The sequence below is a fragment of the Zootermopsis nevadensis genome, unplaced genomic scaffold, assembly GCF_977971745.1.
Source record: "Zootermopsis nevadensis isolate Lab colony 2312 unplaced genomic scaffold, Znev_1.0 Znev_ptg000006l, whole genome shotgun sequence".
Lineage (NCBI taxonomy): Eukaryota > Metazoa > Arthropoda > Insecta > Blattodea > Termopsidae > Zootermopsis > Zootermopsis nevadensis.
In genome coordinates this window covers 3,021,712-3,043,144 of record NW_028259138.1, presented here as the reverse complement: position 1 = coordinate 3,043,144, position 21,433 = coordinate 3,021,712, and the positions used below count along the sequence as shown (strand labels likewise).

At 37.7% G+C, this 21,433-nt stretch overlaps 1 protein-coding gene across 1 annotated transcript in view; it reads left to right on the top strand.

Moving 5' to 3' along the window:
* LOC110832377 (dipeptidase 1) overlaps positions 1–21,433 on the top strand; it is a 221,210-nt gene that overhangs the window by 182,924 nt on the left and 16,853 nt on the right. The window contains exons 9-10 of the mRNA XM_087343558.1: positions 709–885; positions 12,653–12,737. Coding sequence (XP_087199684.1) covers positions 709–885; positions 12,653–12,737 — 262 coding nt within the window. The remainder of the gene's footprint in view (positions 1–708; positions 886–12,652; positions 12,738–21,433) is intronic.

Here is a 21,433-nt window from a genome sequence, read left to right as displayed (position 1 = left end):
GGTAAGAACACATAATTTTGTTAGTTTTCATCTGAAGTAAGTCTGTATTAAAAACCATATTTTAAAATCTTTCACGGCCATGTTTCCCAGATCGGATTTCTGCAGCGCCCTAAAATAAAGCAGTTATCGTGTACAGTCATTTGCTTCTCGGAAGACCGCTCTTCACAGCTTACAATTTCGCTGCAGAGATTCTAATTCATCGCTTATTGGCTGTTCCTTAAAAAATTGCATTGAGTGGCGGTCTTCTTGAGAAGCTATTTTATGGAGCCCAACGTTTCAATATCGAGTTTACAAGAGCCTGCCGCCGGTCCCTGTGCTGAGTCAGGGGTACCCAGTTCTCACCCCCGAACTTTATTTCCCTAAGTTTTTAAAATTCCCCTCCCATCTATGCCTAGACACAGAAAGAAAGCAATTAGGCACGCTACAACATTTTGGAAACAATTAGCGCTACACATATTTCTAGCTGCCAGTTTTATTTGTAGCCAAAAGATGTCGGAATATGCCACTGAAATTATATTTTCAATTTATTTCAAAGAGAATTTTTTTTTTTTTCGTTCTCACCGACAAGCACTTAGTGTACTGTAAGGAGAGGTACATAAAAACAGTTTTTAAATAATCTACACGAACTGTGGTTTGTAATATTTTAAAAATGTAACCTTGTAGAAGTTGGCTAATAATACACTGATGTCTATACGTCACTATTCGCAGGTGGTGGTGCGAGAGTTGAACCGGCTCGGTATGCTAGTGGACCTGTCTCACGCAGCACACGAAACCGTTCTCGCTGTACTCGAGACCACACGTAGTCCTGTAATATTTTCACATTCTTCTGCGCAAGCGCTGTGCAATACCTCCCGCAACGTTCCAGACCACGTTCTAAGGCTTGTGGTAAGTAATTCTATACTTTACAGTCAGTCTACTGAGAGTTATGTTAGTACCTCAAATGAAAATGAATAGCTGTCCTAACTGCTTTCACGTAACACGCGGTTCTGAGAGAGAAGGTAAGCTGTCTTAGCGGCGGTACGCCTTGTTACAGCTTCTTGTCGCACTCCTAATTTATCGACCAATGCCCGCTGTGCTTGACTGTATACCGTTCAAGCGAAGCGGAAAAAACTGGAACTAAGTTCTGACGGTGGTGGTTCTGGTAGCAAGAACTGTAAAGATGCTATGTGATGTCTATGGTGGGGATGGCAGAGTCTGCTTTTGGTGGGAGTCTAGATTCAGGGGATTGGTTTTAGTTGATGGATTTGGCACGAATTTGGCTTCAGTCGCCGCAAAGATGTTTTCACTTGTAACTTACTTCAAATAAATTTTATAAATTTTGCACTTTCAATGCCATTTTCAAAGATAATTCTCCAATAAACTGTATCAATATTAAATACACAGATATTCATGCTACGCTAGTGCAATGAGAATGAGTTTCTGGACAAATTAACAGGGACGGTAAAAATAAAGGCGTTTATGAAAAATATTCTGCTGTGCTAACTTTGTTTACTTTGTGATACTAATATTGGATAAAGGTGTTGAACGATATTACAGTCTAGTTAATCGGCTACCGAAGCGTGCGCTGCACCTTCTTCCAGAAACCGCTATAAAAAATCGATTAAGGCTTTCGATATGCTAGAAAAGGTTCTGTGGGAAAGGATCCAGGCAGACCTAGGGTATGTCGATATATCGTAATATTTCGGCAGGGGTTTCAAGCTATTTTACAGTAAGAATTTCAGGAAAGGATTTTTTTCGAAGAAAATGAAAATACTTTTTCGTGCATAAATTCCCATACCGAATATTATTCTGAAATTTATGCTCCACTCGAATAATTATATTTTGCAAGGGCGTTCTTTGCAATTCCTCATACTCTTTGAGGTCGTATAAAGTTCATCTACTACAGACACTACTGTGGAGAGCATAAATCATCTTTATTTCTTTTCTGTTACATATTCGCTATATGGGAAAAACATTACAATAAGAGCTCTAGATCATAATTAGGTCTATATTATACATATTTTTAGGCTTACCATGCGCCATTTTTATAAATTCCATAGCATCTTCATGGAAGCTAGGATTTATATTAACTAACTAACTAGATGGCTTACCGAACCCGAAGGTTCATCACCGAATTAACCAAAGCCCTCCACCGGACCCTGTCCTGGGCCAACAAAATCCAGTTTCCTTCAACTCCTATCTCCCATAGATCCCGCCTGAGATTATCCTCCCATCTACGTCTAGGTCTCCCCAGCGGTCTCTTCCCTTCAGGTTTCCCAACCAGTACCCGGTGCACACCTCTTGTCCCATCCATGCGCGCTACATGTCCCGCCCATCTCACTCTTCTCGACTTAATCACCCTCACAATACTGGGAGAGAAGTACAGATTTTTAAGCTCGTCATTGTGCAGTTTTCTCCACGCCCCATCGTCTTCCCTCTTAGGCCCAAATATCCTCCTCAACACCCGATTCTCAAACACCTGCAATCTGTGTTCCTCCCTCTGAGTGAGAGACCATGTTTCGCACCCATACAAAACAACAGGCAAGATTATTGTTTTGTATACTTTAATTTTCAGGTTCTTAGAAATCAGACGGGAAGACAAAATATTTTGGACTGAGAAGTAGCAAGCATTTCCGGAATTTAGTCTCCTCCTAACTTCCTCACAAGTATCATTTTGATTTGTTATTGTTGTTTCCAAATATTTGAACTTTGTAACCCTTTCAAAGGATTTATTAGCCACCCTAAGATAATTTTGCCCGCCTGTCTTCTGATGACGAGATACTAACATGTACTTAGTTTTTTCTGAATTTACTTCCAGCCCCACTTGTCTACCAGCCTCTAGTAAAACTTCTGCGTTCCTCTTTATTGTATTTATATCGTCCCCCAATAAATTAACATCATCAGCATATGCCAATAGCTGATGTGTCCCATTCAATTGCAAACCCTCCTGCCTACCTTGGACCTTCCTGATGGCGTATTCTAGCGCAAAGTTAAAGAGCAAGGGAGACAAAGCATCTCCTTGTTTTAGACCGTTCTTGATGAGGAATGTCTCAGATACATATTTACCTACTCGAATTTTGCTACAGGTTTCATTTAAGCACATTTTTATTAGACCCACTAGCTTCTTTGGTATACCAAATTCAATAAGAATATTATATAGCACTTCTCTCGTCACAGAGTCATATAAATAACTGATGTACGGTCCCACCGAACTCCCATTTTTTCTCTAGTATCTGACGAATGCAAAAGATCTGATCAATCGTTGATCTGTTTCGTCTGAACCCACACTGATGATCCCCAATAATTTCATTCGCATATGGGGTTAACCTTGCCAAAAGAATGTTGGATAGAATTTTGTATGAGGTTGATAGCAGCGATATTCCTCGGTAATTACCACACTCAGTCTTGTCCCCCTTCTTATGAATAGGAATAATTATGGATTCCTTCCATTGTTGTGGCATCTCTTCCTTATCCCAAATTAACTGAATGAGCTTATGAATCCTCATATGCAACCCTTTGCCACCTGCTTTAATTAATTCGGCCGGAATCTGATCAATTCCTGGAGATTTATAACTTTTCAACTTCCCAATGGCTAGTTTCACTTCATCTAAGCTAGGTTCTGGCACCAACAGTTCAGCTGTATGCATTTTAATCTGTCTAATATCACCAGTATCATGAACATTTAAGAGCTCGCTAAAGAAATTTTTCCACCTATTCACAATTTTTATTGGCTCTGCAAGCAAATTGCCACTATCATCCTTTACCAAATTGGTCTGGGGTTGATATCCTTTCTTAAAGTTATTAATGCCTCTGTACAGGTCTCTGATGTTTTTTTCCTTATTATTTGTCTCAAGTTCAGCAATTTTGCCCTTCAGGTATTCCCTTTTCTTAGTCCTAAAGGTTCTGCTAGCCTCACGTCTCACGTTACATAGATTATCCGCATTTGTTTTGTTTGGGTTCTGCAACCATTGAAATTTTGTTTGCTTCCTTCGATCTATTAATTTTGAACATTCTTCATCAAACCACGGTTTATTTTGCTTTCTCCTGTAGTATCCTAGTTTCTCTTTTGCTGAAATTTTGATGCAGTTTCTGACATTTTCCCACTCCCTGTTGATGTCCACACTTTCATTATCCTCATTTGTATCTAAAATTTGAAACCTATTCGAAATTTCAACTTGATATTGTTCCTTTGCCTCTCCCTCACTTATTTTTTTCAAATCAAATCTTTCTGTGTCAAAATTTTGTTTAGTTCGTCTACTTACTGAAAGCCGCTCCCTCACTTTTGCTACCACCAGATAATGATTAGTGTCGCAATCTGCCCCCCAAAATACCAAATTTCGTCGAGATATATTTAGAAATTTCGAAGGAATAGAATCTGGACGGATGGACAGACGGAATTACACGTATTTTAAATTAACAATTCATCTTATATTTTTAAAAGTTTTACAAATCTATATTTAACCGCATTAGTTCGTTATTTTTTCACTGATATGGTAACTAAACATAAATTTTTACTCTCATTATGTCATCTTTTAAGATTTTGTAAAAATAAATCTTAGTAGAACAACATTTCAATTCCACGGACGACCTCTATGCTTTATTATCAATGTTAGGGAATTGGAAATCGGTGATAAAGCTGAGCTCAACTGTCATTTCTCTCCAGGAACTGCTGTAATGTGGTTAAGTTGATTTTATTGTTTGTATGGAGCGTTAATTAACTCGTATAGGGAACAGTTTGTAGCGCTTGATGGTGATTCGTGCATTTGCAGCCGAGAAGTGACAGTTGCGTTCAACTTCATCAGTGAACGCACAGTAAAACTGAAATAGTCTGCAATGCACATGGCCCAGAACTTATCAGAGCATACAGAATGATGATGATACAATAAATAAATTAAAAATGTCAATTAAGATCTACAGTGAAAAATGTTCTTAAATCTGATTGACGAAGTGAATGAGAAGTTGAAATCGAATCGATGGTGTCATTTAGAGCAGTGGTATTCAACCTTTTTTGTTCGCGTACCCCCAGATATAATTTCTCTTTAACTTTGTACCCCCAAAGTTGTTGGTGTATAATTCAAGTTATACGTAGTATATAATCTACAACTAAAATAAATTAAATAATTTACATCCAAAATAATGTATTGTATCTGGCCCTGATTATTCAGTGCTTATCATAAAATAATACTTTTTTTAAATTTCACGTACCCCCTAAGATGTCTTCGCGTACCCCAGGTTGAATACCACTGATTTAGTGTGCATAATAAATGGGTTTTCAGCTACTATGCTTTATTCGTTAAAAATAAATTTTCGATCTCATAATTCCTTTTTTGTTTTCCGATAATTGACTTAACAAAGAAAGAAACACCGAAGAGAAGTTCTGTTTTTTAACCCGGCATTCCTTTTTTGACAGTTTAATCAACGCACATATTGATAAGCAGTCCGTGAATCGCGACCAGCCATAATTTCCATTGTGACCCACAAAATAAATTTAGGACGAAGAAGTAAAAATATTGCCTGCATACTTAAATCTTACGGGTACGGTACCTCAATCAGTATAATGATAGGTCAGGGAATACCAGAATTTGTTTTCCCGTGGGTGAAATGTCTGACGCGTGAAGCTGATCACTCGTCTCCGTTGAATACCGAGTTTAAAAATGCTTGAAGCTATACCTTCAAGCCACAGGTATTCATGACGTAATAGCTGATTAAATTGTCTACAGGAATATAATTATTTTACCTCCTGTCAAATAGGTACCGGGAGTAGAGTAGCTGTGGCGTGGGTAACAGCTACCTTCATCTAGCACCCAGGTCTGGAATCCGTCGAGATTTATCTCAACTCCCCATAGCGCATATGAACGTAGATAAATTTAACATTTACCTGTACTAACTTCCGTGCAAATATATTTTGCTGAAATCATTTCTTGGAACAAATTATTTTTTAAAACCTGCTAGTCGTTCAGCTAGTCAAAAAATCTCCCTCTTTTAATGAAGCCGAAAGTTTATTACCGTGTTCACAAAACCCTGCCACTGGCCTCTACCCTGAAACAGGTTTAATGACGTTCTGTGGTCATGAGAATTTAAGGTAACGTAAGACGAGAATACGTAATTCATATGGACTCTTTTAAGTTTATCCAGGGCGAGTAGAGACCTTTCCAATGCATGTATTTAGAGCTCTGAATTTAAAGAGAGGTGCGGGAAATTTCTTGCTAATGAGGGATCAGTTTGCATGCCTGTCCGCATGCAGTTTAAACTCGTTCAGGGTTTTTGCAAACGTGTTGGTTAACCCTTTTAATCCGAAACTCGTTTAAATAACATTTAAAAATTCAGGTTTTACCGCAAAGAAAACACCGCGCGTTCCTATTATAAACATCAGTATGTTAATGTTGTTTAGGGTAATAATCCCTGTTCTACGATGAGTATCATAAACCAACAAAAATAGTTGGTGGTCAAAATTCAGAGTTGCTGTTTATTAAAAGAGGTGGTATATATGATTATCGTAGGGTCTTTAAAGGTTAGATATTCAAAGAAATGTGTGTAGTGTGCAATATAAGAGTGAAATACTTCATAAATTGTACTTGGAAAATTCAATCAACTGTACAGTTTATCATGATAAAGTATTATTTAATGTTGTATTTCATATTTATGTTACTCACCTAATATTTTAGGGTTTTAAACTCGGAAACGTAAGATGAACAAGACATGTGAAAATAAATATTGTCCTTGAAATCAAGAAGTATAAACAAAGTCCCTATTTGTAATCCAAATAATGATTGATAGGTTATTGAGTGATATTTTTTAAACTCTAAGATATTCTTTTGCGTGACATGAGGAGCGAAGATAATCATGAATTGTGATTGAGTAAGGATGTGGAAGAAGTTTGTATTGGTCTGTTTCGAGGAACTGTTTTGATTTCATTTGGAGAAGTAAATAAAATCTAAGGAAGTTCGCCTTGTAGGCCGCTACACTCCCATGAAAATATTGGGTTAGTTTATTCGTAGCGCATGCTACATACAGTCTCTTCATTCCTGCTGCAAGTCATTACTCCAATATTGACCGTTCCGATATCGCTTCTGTAAATAATTTTAAACCGGACGAGAAATATAGGGCAGATACTGCAAAAATAGAAAGTGAAAGCCACAGACGCAATTTCATCTACGGAAATGGAGCGTGATGGTACGTGTAGGAAGTAGGCGATGGCGTTGCAGACTTCCGAAAAATATAATTTCCGACAGATCTACTGGCAGAAATTTTAGTATCTTCGTTTGGTTGGAGATGAGTGCAGTTCGCGTTTCCAGTAAATCCCTCGCCGCCTACACCCTCCACTGATATATAACTTACGTCGAGTCGTATTTATGTGAAATTTGTAGAATATACCAGGCACATAAATATAATTATCCAGCTATACTTAATTCACGAAATATTTATCATTATTAGTGAAATAATGATTGTAGTTGTGTACTTGTGATTAATACAACTGCATTACTTCTATATAATATCACTGAGAACGCCAAATTAAATTAGGTGTACTGGAGTAAATCTGATACTAAATAAATTCGCCCACAGAACGTAATTCAAATCATGAAACTACTCCTTCAAGAAGACCTGTAACAGAGCCGAATGCATATCCACACTGTTACCAACTACTGTTAGAGAAAATTGTTTACGATAATCTTCTTTGAGTCCAACTTCACTGTTCTCTGAGTAGGGGATAACAGTCTGTACACAATCTCAAGGTACACCGAGCATGGTCGTGTCGTTAGCGAAAGTGGAATTAAATGGATTCTCCGTGGTTATCAGTTTCGTCTGCTGCATGTTATGGCAAACCATTCTCCACGTCGAACGGATTTTCAGCATTGTGTAGCAATGTTCTGTGAACTGTCTTAAGGAAGATGATAGTCCGCAAAGTAAAATCCCTTCTGTGTGACTAGAATCTACGTACAAGCAAACCTCCGAATCCTTCATTATCGGATCGTGGAGAATTGTAGGTGCATGGAACGTTGTGGCGTAAACATTCGTCATAAAACTGAATGGTAGCAGCAACTGTTGCATATATAGAAGGTACCGGGTTTGATTTTCGATCTGGAGGTTGCATATCATGGCGTAAGTTTTTAGTAGTTATCCGCAGTACTTCCAACAGACTGCATTGGCTACTGCATCGATCTCAACTCGACCTGAATATTTACGTTTATAAACTGAACTACCTTTACTCCGATACCAGTCAATTTCCGGGTCAGAGATGAAGCCACTAACTGAGGACCGAGGGTGTGATAATGTGCTGCTTGGTTAGGATTTTAGTACACCTCAGGGGGCGGCGACAGATGAGTACGGAGAAAAAGTAGAACAGTTATAAGTAGATGAAAATCACATTTAGGACACAGAAGAAAGCATAAATGTTGATAGATCTGCAGGTGATATTGAATTAGGTGAGGCGATACTGTACCTTATAAAATTTCCGTTTGAAGTTCAGTAGTGAATCGCTTCGTCTCGCGTTAAAAAACATAAGCCTGAAGCCACGTGACTACGGGAAATGGTTTCGCTTTTCTTTATTTGTTTCTGTTTCTTTTCTTCTTATGTTCTTGTTTTATATATTCTTGTCTCCTTTATATTTATTTCGTTTCCCTTTCTTTTCTTTCACGCCTAAACTGCACCTGGAAGATTCCCGTATGTAATCTTTCTACTTATGGCGAAATGAAAACGCTTTTTTATTCAGGAGGTCTATGGTTCATATCTGAACCCGGATAGTTTCTCTCCTAATATAGGTGTTCAGTTCCTCGGTCTGTCCAGGTAAATGTGAGGATAGCGTCTTAAATTAGCCACGACACATTCCTTCCATTTCCTTTCGAATTCATTATTTATTAATCATGGCATCATTTTAAATGTCGTTAAATGAGCCACAAATAGAACACGAAAAAATTCTGATTATTTGTGGTCCATTACATTCCTCTGTTTACGAGATTTCAAATTGATCATAGCGCCGTGTCCTTTCGGCAACTTCTTTAACAATTCTGGGAAGCTGGCAAGTATATACGTATAGATGGCGAACCTTATATTTGGATGTTTGAGTCGAATTTTTGTGTTAATGTCTAAACACGATAATTTATTCTATTCTTACTTCACGTGATTACTGAAATGAATTTGAATAATTTAATAAGTGTGCGTAAAATAAGACAGTGAGCTTGTTATGGACGTTCTGGAATAGAAATAAGATATATTTGTAAACTAAAACAAAACACGGCGCTATTTTGCACAGCTTATAACCAAAAATAATTTGGCAATAGAAGTTGTAAATTTGCCAAACTGCGCACAAATGCCGCCAAGTGATATGAAGTAAATATAAGTATTATATGAAAAACTTAAGAAAATAGTTTTCCTACCTGACTACAATAATATCACAATTAACTGTTTTTTGTGCCTTGTAGCAAGACTGGGGAACAAAAACAGCTCAGCGACAAACATTTACACAAGCAGAAATAAGTGCTTTTATCCTCACTGTGTTAACTCCTCTCAGATTCGGGCCAAGTCCAATTGCCCGTTAAAACATTTGTGAATTCTACATCGGCGCGAGCAATTCAAACTGGTTGACTCTAGCAGAGAGCTACGAAGAACCACAAGGGATTATATAACCACAACATAAAACCCCCTAAATTGCTCGTGTTCTGGCTGTAATAATTAATTTTAGCTTTGGTAGAGTTATAGAACTCAAAATGTTATTCTAAATTATTAAGGGGAAATGCCAATAAACTGAACATAATAAAATTACTGTTATTTTAACAAACACTGAATAGTGAAATAGAATATTTCTTCTTGTTTTATTTGACTACACTTTCTCAGCTGAACAGTTGCGAATGGTCATTTGGACTGATGCTTTGGGTGGAACTTGGAAGAAGGTGATTATTTCTTTATCCCATTTTGTGCTTGGAGAGACTGGGGTAATCCATTAAAACCCTGTCCCAGGCTAATCATTTACAAGACCGGGAATCGAATTCGGGCCTCTTGAATACGACTAGGCTTTATTATCCACTCAGCGGTGACAATCGGAGAAAATGGTACTTAAACTTTGTTGTATTGCAGTTCACGACTTGCGAAATTTTCTATTTTCTAAAGAATTTAAATGAAGAAATTAATAAAAGTATATTGTTTATTTATTTAAACGAACTTAGTAAGCATTTTTACTTTGTACTTAACACAGTTCAGTTACAATATAGTATATGAAGTGTTATTTTAACTGAAACGACGTACAAAATATTCAAATATTGAATGTAAAGAATTGTGGTAAAAGGAAAATTAAATGAGAAGGAAACATAAGTTGGAGAAAAATAACAGTGATAATGTATGATTTGAGGTATCCACAGCGGTGAGTATGACGATTTCTGTCTTCTGGGTTGTTGCGCTGTGTAATATGGTAGATGTTAACCAACGTTTCAGAGGTCATACTGTCTCCGTCATCAGGCAGTATGACCTCTGAAACGTTGGTAAACATCTACCAGACTACACAGCGCAACAACCAGAAGATAGAAATCTTTAACAGTGTTAATAGCAATTGTAAAACTCGGTATGTTCTTGGGTAGAATAGATTTTGGTGCGAAATCCGTCGTTCCTTCTCTGTCCCATGAAATTATCATTCAGTCTTTATAAAAGACTGAATGATAAAAGTTACGATGAAAGGGGCGAGGTTAGGCTATAGTGGGCCTTTAAGAGACTACTGTGTCTTATTTCACTTTTCCACTGGTGATATGAACTTCGCTGATCTTATTACCACAAAAAAGGTTTCCTTACTAAAACCTGGAATAAAAACATCGCCGAATCTAATTAAAAAGCAAACACCCCGTTTCTCCCAACGAACTGCCACCCTCTGCGACACAATTGAACGTCACCAAATTCGCTTTAACCTACAACTTCTTAATTATTTGAGATAAAAGTTTTTATATGGCCTTTAATGGAAAATCAATGGGTGAGGTTTAATACAGATCGCTTCTAATGTAATAAAGAAAATTCTGAGTTTCAGAAACCCTTAGTGAACGTGTAAGTAGATAACTTCCTTTCCTTGTATAAAAGTCGATAAAATTAATGATGGGATATTTAAGACCTCAATTCGAAATACTATTTATACTATAAACACCTGTTTGTATGGTGTTGCATTCCAGACATGGATTAACCATTTTGAAACGAGTTTCTAAAATAAATCGAAAACCATCTGCCCGATTTCGATTAAACTGAGTATGAAATATTTATACAAAATGTTACCGAGACACATGACTTTGGATTATTTGGCATAAATTAAGGACTTGTACATTTTACTCAAGAGAATGGATTTCTTGAATCATTTGACAGATTTTAAGAACATTGTATGCATCATTTTCATTATTATAAGTGTTACCAAATATGTAGATTACGCTAACCTTTATCCATTTTAGGGTCATTTTACTGAAGGGGTGTACGAATCTTTTACGTGAATTTTTTTAGAATTAACAGAGGTATGATAAAATTGTATAGGCACTTATACGACACTTGTATTATATGACTGTTATCGAGTTACGTTCCAGTCACTTTATTTGGTTTAAGATTGATATTTCTTCAGGGTCTAATCACATTTTGTGCTTATTTCACTAAGAGTTATCATTTATTGCTAGTTTCTAAAATGTCACTAACCCCTAAACATTTTGTTTGAAACGTAACCGATATTGTAAAAATGTATATGAATAAAATCGAAGAAAATACGAAAATAAATTCTAATACAGTTTGGGAATTCAAACACATGCAACTTTGTAAAGTTACCCTTTTGTTTAGTGCCGTGAAACATTTTCCTTTATTTTTGTGTAACGCCACTTGGCAATGCTCTTCTACGGTTAATGTAAGAGAATTAGTAACACACAAGGAATTGTTCTTTGTGTTCATATACATACCATTACATGAATATTAAATGTTTTATTTAAACTTTCAATCGGTATAATTTTTTCCGCCACCAGGTATAGGCATATATATAATATTCTGAATTAGGTATCCGTCAATCTCACTTTTTAAGACACCATACTCAGTACACGTGCATGGTTTAGTGACCGCAATAATATGACTATAGAAAAATGGCATTGAATTGGAATAGTCCGTAGTTTGTGTTTTTGATACATCCTAAAATGTATGAGGGTTTGTAAAATATAAGGAAACAATATTTCATCCAAAAGCAAATGCAGAAAGTATAAATGGGTTGAGATTTTCAGTGTGAGCTGCATGATGATTTTATCTTCTAATCGATAAGTCGACCAGGGTGTTCTGTTTCCTAATCGATGAATCTTCAAGAGAATCATGTCTCCTAAATGATGAGTCATAAAATAAAATTAGAGTAACAGAAATATTTCAGTTTATCTGCCAGATTAATACAAAATTATAATCGTTTAATTTGTAGAAATGACCGTAGGATATTTCAATATCATGTTCGCGAGATCTGAATTTTTAAATAGAATGTGTAAGAGGAAACGGGAAATAAAGTATTTGATACGCAACAAATATTTCTATGTTGAGTTGAAATGCTGATCTATTCAACTCTGAATCAACGCCTGGCAGTCAGTGCTCCAGCGCCATGTGTCTGATCTACAGCATTTTTGTAACTAGTATTTAAGAACGGTAGGCAAAGCATAGACTTGTGTAGCATTTCAAGAAGGCTGTAATGTTCCCGCAGGCGGAGAACGGTGGCCTCGTGATGGTCAGCTTCTACGCCGACTTCCTGACGTGTACCACGGTCGCTCGGATGGAAGACGTCATGCGTAAGTAAAAGTGGCCTAAGTACATTTTAATCTGAATGAAAATTGATTTGTGTGCATCAGCACTTCCAGCGAAGTTGTCTTTAATGTCTTGATGGTCTAAAGATCGGTGCTGAAAGGGCATGTCAGAGACAGATTGGTGTTTCTTGAATTAAAAATTTGTTGCTTCCAATGATGGGGTGATTACATTTTAAATAATGTCGATGAAAGAGGTCGTGTCTTGCTTGAAGAGTTTCCCGTCATGTTCTTGTATGAACTTTGACATTTTATTTCATATATATATATATACAAACACACACACACACACACACACACACACACACACACACAGACTAGTCACACAAAGAGGCCCCGGGAACCTGTGTCGATCCTCTGCCCACTTTCTAAGCCAGGATAAGACCCACCCAATTTAGTCCGAAAAAAGGGGGGGAGACATTAAGCGACCGACCACCGGGTAGAGTTTGACTCCCACTGGTCCCTGTATAACTGCAAAACAGAAGAAGGCCAGTGCGCACTCTGACGGGAAAAGGCAAGGTTAGAACAGGGTGATAGAAAAGAAAGGTAGGAAAGTACAGTTACGAGGCAAATTCCAGAATATGATGCAAAAGGGACACGGCCCGCCTACACCTAATCGTTGAGGCTTTCAACCAAAACGATTCCCCTCATATCGTAGAAATCATCAGCCATTGCGATCCCAGCGCTTCTTAGTTCAATTTCCAGACATCCTTCCAACCAAATTTCTTATCACAAAGGACAAATGGCCTGATGGAATAATTTTCCCATCAGTGACATTTGCCCCTAGTCTGAACACATCAGGGCCTTCAGCTAACACAAAAATATTAACAAGTAATAGTTTGTAAGAAGATTTCTGTCTTCTGGGTTGTTGCGCTGTGTAGTCTGGTCGATGGTTACCAACGTTTCGGAGGTCATACTGCCTCCGTCATCAGGGCATATACACGGCGCAACAACTCAGAAGCCTTCATACTCACCGCTGTGAAAACCTCAAATCATAAATAGTTTGTTAGTTGCAAGGTACCGTTTATCGTTTCCACTTGTACGTACTAGGCCAGGAATTTTCTAGCCGGTCTAAGAAGAAACGATGTCTTGCGCGTTAGTGAATAAGCTGTGTGGGTTAGACAGAGACAGAGAACATCGCCGTGACCTAAGGGAATATGGGCAATGAATAACAAGCATTATTTAGAAACAGACAAACCGGACCGAAATACGAGGAGAATAACTTTATTTCAAATGCTATAATTTCAAGTAACGAAGCGTAATTAATTGTAATATCGAGTCTAAGAAATCCATAAGCTCAGAAGAATCCACTTTGTCGGCTAGTCAGTGCTATACGTTCAGTATTAATTCTTGACATTCGGTTAAATTCTCTGTGTAGTTTAAGTTAATAGCCATCCGATATAATGAATATAATTAATTTGATTTTGAACGAGCAATTGACGGATGGGTGAGTGAGTGAGTGGTCGACAATAGACCAAAACCATTCCAGGCGAAAATGTGTTTTAGACCCAAGTGTCCAGGAAGAAGTGAATTAGTTTTGTGCAGTAATGGATTTCTAAACATGACAAGTATATAAAAAACAAATTAATATTTATGTAATATTTTAGGTTTTCACAGCGGTGAGTATGAAGCCTTCCGTCTTCTGGGTTGTTGCGCTGTGTAGTCTGGTCGATGTTAACCAACGTTTCAGAGGTCATACTGCCTCCGTCATCAGGGCGATGAGTATGAAGATTTCTGTCTTCTGGGTTGTTGCGCTGTGTAGTCTGGTAGATGTTTACCAACGTTTCAGAGGTCATACTGCCTCCGTCATCAGGGCGATGAGTATGAAGATTTCTGTCTTCTGGGTTGTTGCGCCGTGTAGTCTGGTAGAAGTTTACCAACGTTTCGGAGGTCATACTGCCTCCGTCATCAGGGCGATGAGTATGAAGATTTCTGTCTTCTGGGTTGTTGCTCTGTGTAGTCTGGTAGATGTTTACAAACGTTTCAGAGGTCATACTGTCTCCATCATCAGAGCGTATACACGGCGCAACAACCCAGAAGGCTTCATACTCACCGCTGTGGAAACCTCAAATCATAAATAGTTTGTAAGTTGCAAGTTCCTGGCAGACAGAAATCTTCAAATTAATATTTATCTTTTTTCCTCTTCCTGTTCTTTTCTTTGTCCTTCGCTGCTCCTTTTTCCTTTCCCTCTTCTTCTTCTCCCTCCGTATATTTATTATTCGCCGTCTTCATCATCCTCGCCTGATCCGTTTCCTTAATATTCTCCTTCGTCTTGTTATTCATCGTGCGTTCATTGCCCGAAAGGAATTTAGCCTAAAACGCGCTTTTACATAATTGTAGCTTTACGTACTGAAAGTTCGTATTTCAAGCTTTGGTTGAAGTCTGTTAGCCTGTGTGGTTGGAGGAGACTTAACGGACTTCAGAGAACGACAGGTAAGTCCCGAAACTCATTACTGGGCTTCCTTTATGTTTAAGCCCCTCTAAACTAAGACAGTGAACAGACCGCTGTTCAATTCCAACAAATCTCACAGACAGTGTTGGGTCTTAGGCATTACTTGTGTAAAATACTGAATAGTTTAACGATAATTCGTCAATTTCCGAAGCTGATATAGGTTTCTGTATTTTTTTTAGTTCCCTGGTTTATAGTAAAATTTCTGAGTGGTTTTCGAGTCTTTGTGATTTATTTAACGACGCTGTAAGTAGTTCAGACTGTGCAGCGTTGAATAATAGGATGACTAACAAATTTGAAAAAATATGGAAGGAAGCGGTCGTTGCCTAATTAAGATACTTTCGCAGTATTTACCTGGTCGGACTTAAGAAATCCACTGAAATAGTTAGTCAGGATATCAGTCTCCAGACCCAGATTTGAAAGCGGGTCCTCCCGAATTTAACTTACGAGTTTTAACAGCTTGGAAAAGTTTCTGGCGTATAATGTAAAAAAGTATAACATGTTTTGAGTAGTTATTTTGAAAATATCGGGAAATTATCAGATTTAAAGGCTTGGAATCACATTAGTTGAGGAGTACCTCGTTACGTAGGCTTGCTGTTCTTCAGTCTTTGTTACGTCATTTTCCCTAAACGCAAGAATCTTCTTCAGAATTTTGTTATCAAACACCTTGAGAGCAAGAGATCAATGTTACATCAACAAAAGCACATAAAATCAGAGTTATATACATATTAATTTTAAAGTATGTAAGTAATACACTGGCAGATAAAGAATCTCTGATATGCTATTAACATAATTTTCAATAATTGGCCTTCTGGCTGTAGATATAGCACAGTAATAATAAAGAATTGATTTGAATTGAATTGAATTGAATAAGATACAATTTCAGCTTATAGCGGCCTACTGTGAAAATTTTCGTTGCTTAAAATACGTGTCTGTGTTAAATGAAAACCTACGTCAAATCGAAAGTTCCCCATATCCCTTGGGAATCCGTTGTTCGCAGCTTAAGTGTACGGTCTTATAGAGGTATATATAGATGATAAATTTCGAATTCCGTACCACAGACTGAGAAGGTGATGCACTTTCTGGCTGCTGTTCGCGTGACCAGAGCTGGAAAATTAAGATAATGAAGTGGTAGGTCTAATCTTGGGTCTCTGCGAGCAAATCGCTGTCCCTGTCCCGTTTTTTAGTAGGGAAACTTGGGTCCTCGCTAAAAGTGAAGCTAGTAATAAATCACTCGAGCCACTTATATGAGATAATTTCAAATTATGAATTGTATCTGTGTATAAGTAAATGCTGATTTAAGTGATCGAGAAAGTAGATTATACTCCATTGCAGACGGCTTAATAATATTTTCCGAATGCGAATCTTTATATCTTATTTCCGTTTAATCATTACAATCATAATTACGTTTATATAGAATCGGAAAAGCAACAGTTTGCGTAACTTCACGTCTTTTAGAATTAACCTTAGTTTTTCGGTGAGAGATCTTGTAACATTACTACACGTTTCTGTTTAAATAGAGTAATATTTTAACTAACTAATTCCCTGGTAGCAGAACCCGCAGGTCCATCACCGACAACACCATGGCCTTTCACCGGTCACGATCCTGAGCCAACTCTATCCATTTACCATCCCTAATGTACATCTTGATTTTTTCCTCCCGTTTCTTTCTTGGTCTGCCCAGTGGTCGTTTTCCAGAACGATTTCTCACCAAAATGTTGTATGCACCCTTTGCGCCCCTTGCGTGCTACATGTCCAGTCTACGTTTTTCATTCAATGTAAGAGACCGTGGTCCATAATCATAGTAGACAACAAGCAAAATTGTTGTTTTGTGTTTAGTGTTTTGGATTAAAAAAACGAGATAACAGGTTTTGAATTGAATAAAACAGGCGTTCCCCGAATGTATTATATACTCTTAATTTCATCATTGACCTAATTTCTGTTTGTTATTGTTCCCAGATACTTAAATTTTGAAAGACTTTAAAATTATGTTACTCATAATTATGTTCCGCCGTTGTTTCTGATGTTGATCTCGTATTACGCCCATGTATTTGGTTTTGTCTACATTTACTTCTAGGCATATTTCTTTGCTAGTCTGTAGCAGAGTTTCTGCATTCGTGGTTATGGTACCCACACCATCCCTGAGCAGATTGACGTCATCAGCAGAGGCAAATACCTGGTGCAGATCATTCAATTCGAGCCCTATTGATTCCCTCTGACCTTCCAGATGACATGTTCTAGAACAAAATTAAAAATCATTGGGGATAAAACATCCCCCCGTTTCAGGCCATTGTGCACTGGGAACGGATACGACAGAAGGTTACCTGTACGAACTCTACTAGATACCCCGTCCATACACATCTTAATTAACCTAACAAGTTTCTTTGTTATTTCAAACTCAGTCAAAATACCTCTCTTGTAACTGAGTCATATGCCTTCCTAAAGTCCACAAATATTTGGTTAACTGACCCATTATACACTCACTTTTTAAATATTTGCCCAATGCAAAATATCTGACTAATAGTTGGCTTATTTACGGCGGAATCCACATTGATCGTTCCCGATAGTTTTATTTATAAATGGCGTTAACCGTGCCAGAAGAAAATTCGATACAATTTTGTATGACGTTGATTGAAGAGAAAGTAATATTTTATTCATTTAAAATAAGCTGTGATCAGGCTTCTTGAATTGGTCCCACTTAAGATCTAATTTAAACATAATTTCTGATATGGAGTAATATCAAAATATACTCATGAATGGCGAGTTCAGACACCCACGCAGGAATTTAGTAAAGTAAAGTAAAGTTTGTCCCACTATACGCCATGTAGGCGTTTGGGGTGAGAGGAGGTATAGCGCCTCTCTTCCTTGACCTCGGCACTAGATGGGGGTGAGTGGTCAGCATCACGCCCCGGCCGGCTTTACCCCCGGGAAAGGACCCCGGTACCCATTGTAGAGGAGGCTGGGTGGGCCCCAGAGCCGGTCTGGACGCAGAGGCTAGAGGAAAAATCCTGCCCCCATCGGGGATCGAACCCCGGTCGTCCAGCCCGTAGCTAGTCACTATACTGACTGAGCTATCCCGGCTCTTGCAGGAATTTAGTAGTTACGTTTATATTTTTGTTGTGTGTGTGTGTTAGAGATAGAGGGGGGGGGGAGAGAGATTGAGAACTCTCGGAGCTAAAGTGGCATAAGTCAAATTGTTTTAATGTTCTATAAAATAAGGCTTTTTGTTAATACTAAATAAAAAATATATGGTAATTTGTTGTGATTACTAGGAAATTGTATTAGCTGTAGTACAAATATAGTTCCATTGATTTCAGTGAATAATTTGAAAACATACACCTACATAAAATACTTCTTTTTCATTGTTCACTTACAACATTTTAGTTCTAATAGTCAAATATACGAGGTGTGACATTGAAGTTCCCGTAATGCCCGGATGTTTGTCGTATCGAGTGGCGAATGAGCAATAACTAAACAGTGACGTGTTACGACGTACACAAGCTTGTGTTTTCGTGCCCGGGGAAAAATTAGTGATATGTTGCTGGATCAACGCATTAATATCAAGTTTTGTGCAAAGTTAGGCAAAAGCACGTATGAAACTCAGCAGATATTAGCAGAGGCTTATGGTGCTGACACTGTAAAGAGTCAAGTGTTTTTGAGTAGCAAAAAAGTGCCAAAAGAAGACATGCATATCACGAGCCAAAGGGAAGAAAATGCTCCTTTTTATTTTTATCGCAAGGGCATTGTTCACTTTTAGTTTGTTGAACAAGGTCGAACAATAGACCAGAATTGTTATTTGGAAATATTGGCAAGGCTACTTGAGGCTGTTCGTCAGAGGGCCTGATGCTTGGATCTTGAATCATGACAATGCACCTACTCATGACGCGTTCGCTGCCCGAGAGTTTTGGCCAAAATCTATATTGAAATTGAATCATACGCCGTATTCGCCGAATTTAGCTCCGTACGACTCTTGGCTATTCCCAAAACTGAAGTCCGCTTTGAAGGGCCACTGACTTGCAGACATTGCTGACAATCAGGTTTATGCGACGTCCATCCTAAAGAACATTCCAGAAGAGGAGTTCCAAAAATGTTTTGATCAGTGGATAACAACAACTTACTAAGTATTTGATGCACAAGGGGACAACATCAAAGGTGATAGTAACCATTTAACGCAACGCTTGGTCACATTTTGTTATTTCACAAGAAGATATGCGTTGAGTAACAGCAGTGTTGCGACCCTGGTATTAACAAGGCCATTTCAGGCGTTTCCATATCTCAGTGTTTGTTGCTAGGAGAACAGCCTTTTCAGGTGGCAGAATTGTGGTGAGTGAGTTATTGAGTGTTTAATGGGTAAGTGGTTAAGTGAGTGGCTGAGTGTGTGAGTGATACGGTGAGTGTAAGAGATTAAATTAATGTGTGGGTGAACCGGCATTAGTAGGTAGTTATGCAATGAGTAATGTGTGTGAGAAATTGTATGAAATTGTGTAATGGCGAATGAGTAAGTTGGCGAGTGTCTTCTATGCCTACCTGCATGTCGGACCACTCATGTTTCTTATTACTTTGTTAATCTGTTTTGCTCCTAAAGACGTATGGAGACTGTTAACGTTGAGTAAATACTCTGCAGCCATTTTCTGCGTCCTTGGCTCTACAAGTCCGGGAGCCCGCGGGCAGGTGAAGCTGAGTCCCCATGGATTACGACGTAGCTAATCTCTGTAACAAGGTTGTAGTTTCTCCAGCGGATCCTAAGTATAGCAACAGAATATAATACGTGAAGTTCAGAATTATGATCACCTTAAATAGTAACTATACTTACCCATATCCTCACATTTTTAACCCAACATTCGTAGCCTATAATTTTACCTGCACTAGAGTGATCTATTAAGTTTTACGCCTGTGCAAAAGATCACTGTTAAAACAGTAGTTGATACCATAAAATATGTAATACATTAATCTAAGAAAAGGGGTTCCGATTTTTCTGTTGATATTTAAAAATTCCGGGAATGAAATTCTGGAACTGTACCAAATTTCAGGTATTTGAATCTGTTTTGACAACTTGATATTTGTTCAGTTGTTCAATTCACATGATTTTATTAAACCCGAACGTTCATTACAGTGTTCACAAAAACCAGCCATTGGCCCTATCCTTTATTATTATTTATTATTGACTGTAAATGGGTTTATACCCGGTGGCAGTGACCTACAATAAGATACAAAACAATGAGACACAACAGAACAATGAGATACATCAACACAATGAGACAACAAAACAATAAAAAGGACACAACAAGAAAAAACTATAAGACACAACAAAACAATGAGATACATCAACACAATGAGACAGAACAAAACAATAAACAAAAGGACACAACAAAAACAATAAGACACAACAAAACAATGAGATACATCAACACAATGAGACAGAACAAAACAATAAAAAAGGACACAACAAAAACAATAAGACACAACAAAACAACACATCCCACTCAAAATCAACCAACTCATAGATTACAAAACCATCTAACCTAAAGTACTTAACTTAAAAATTAATACCACCTAGACATAAGACAATAACAGTAATGAATTACAAACGTCATGGATGAATTACAAACGTCATGAACAAATGTAATCGAATTCACACCAATTTTAATAATATATTTCCAGATTTGCTTGTCTCCTAACTCGTCTTTTCCTTTCACTTTAACCAATTGTCATTTTCGTTGCGTAAATCAGTTCCCCTTACGTGGTAAAACTACTGTCCACTTCATCCTCCATAAATTTGTCATGCTACAAATATTTGATGAAGAGTAAAATTTTTAAAACTCCAGTAGTCAATAAAATTTTATACAAACATGCCACCTCTCTTCACATTCGAGATGAGGACGACGTGTTTCTCCAATTTTTTTGTAACCATCTGCATGGAAATATGGCATCACGATCTTCATAAGACCTTGTTCCACTCAACTGTCAGTACACATGAGGTGAGCCATGACAAGAATCCATCGCAGTTTTGTATTGAGCAACAGGCCATAAAACATCGCCTACATCAACTTATACAACATATTCACTGTCTAAAAAATGCAGATTTCATTCTCAAAATGGGTTTCGTATAGACTGAAAACTTTTCACATGATGCACATAGCCGATAGAAGCCACTGATGTGTTCGTAATACACTTACCACCAGCAGTGAGGGAACTTTTCAGTCCGTATAAGCGCACACTTTTCTCTCTCTTCCTT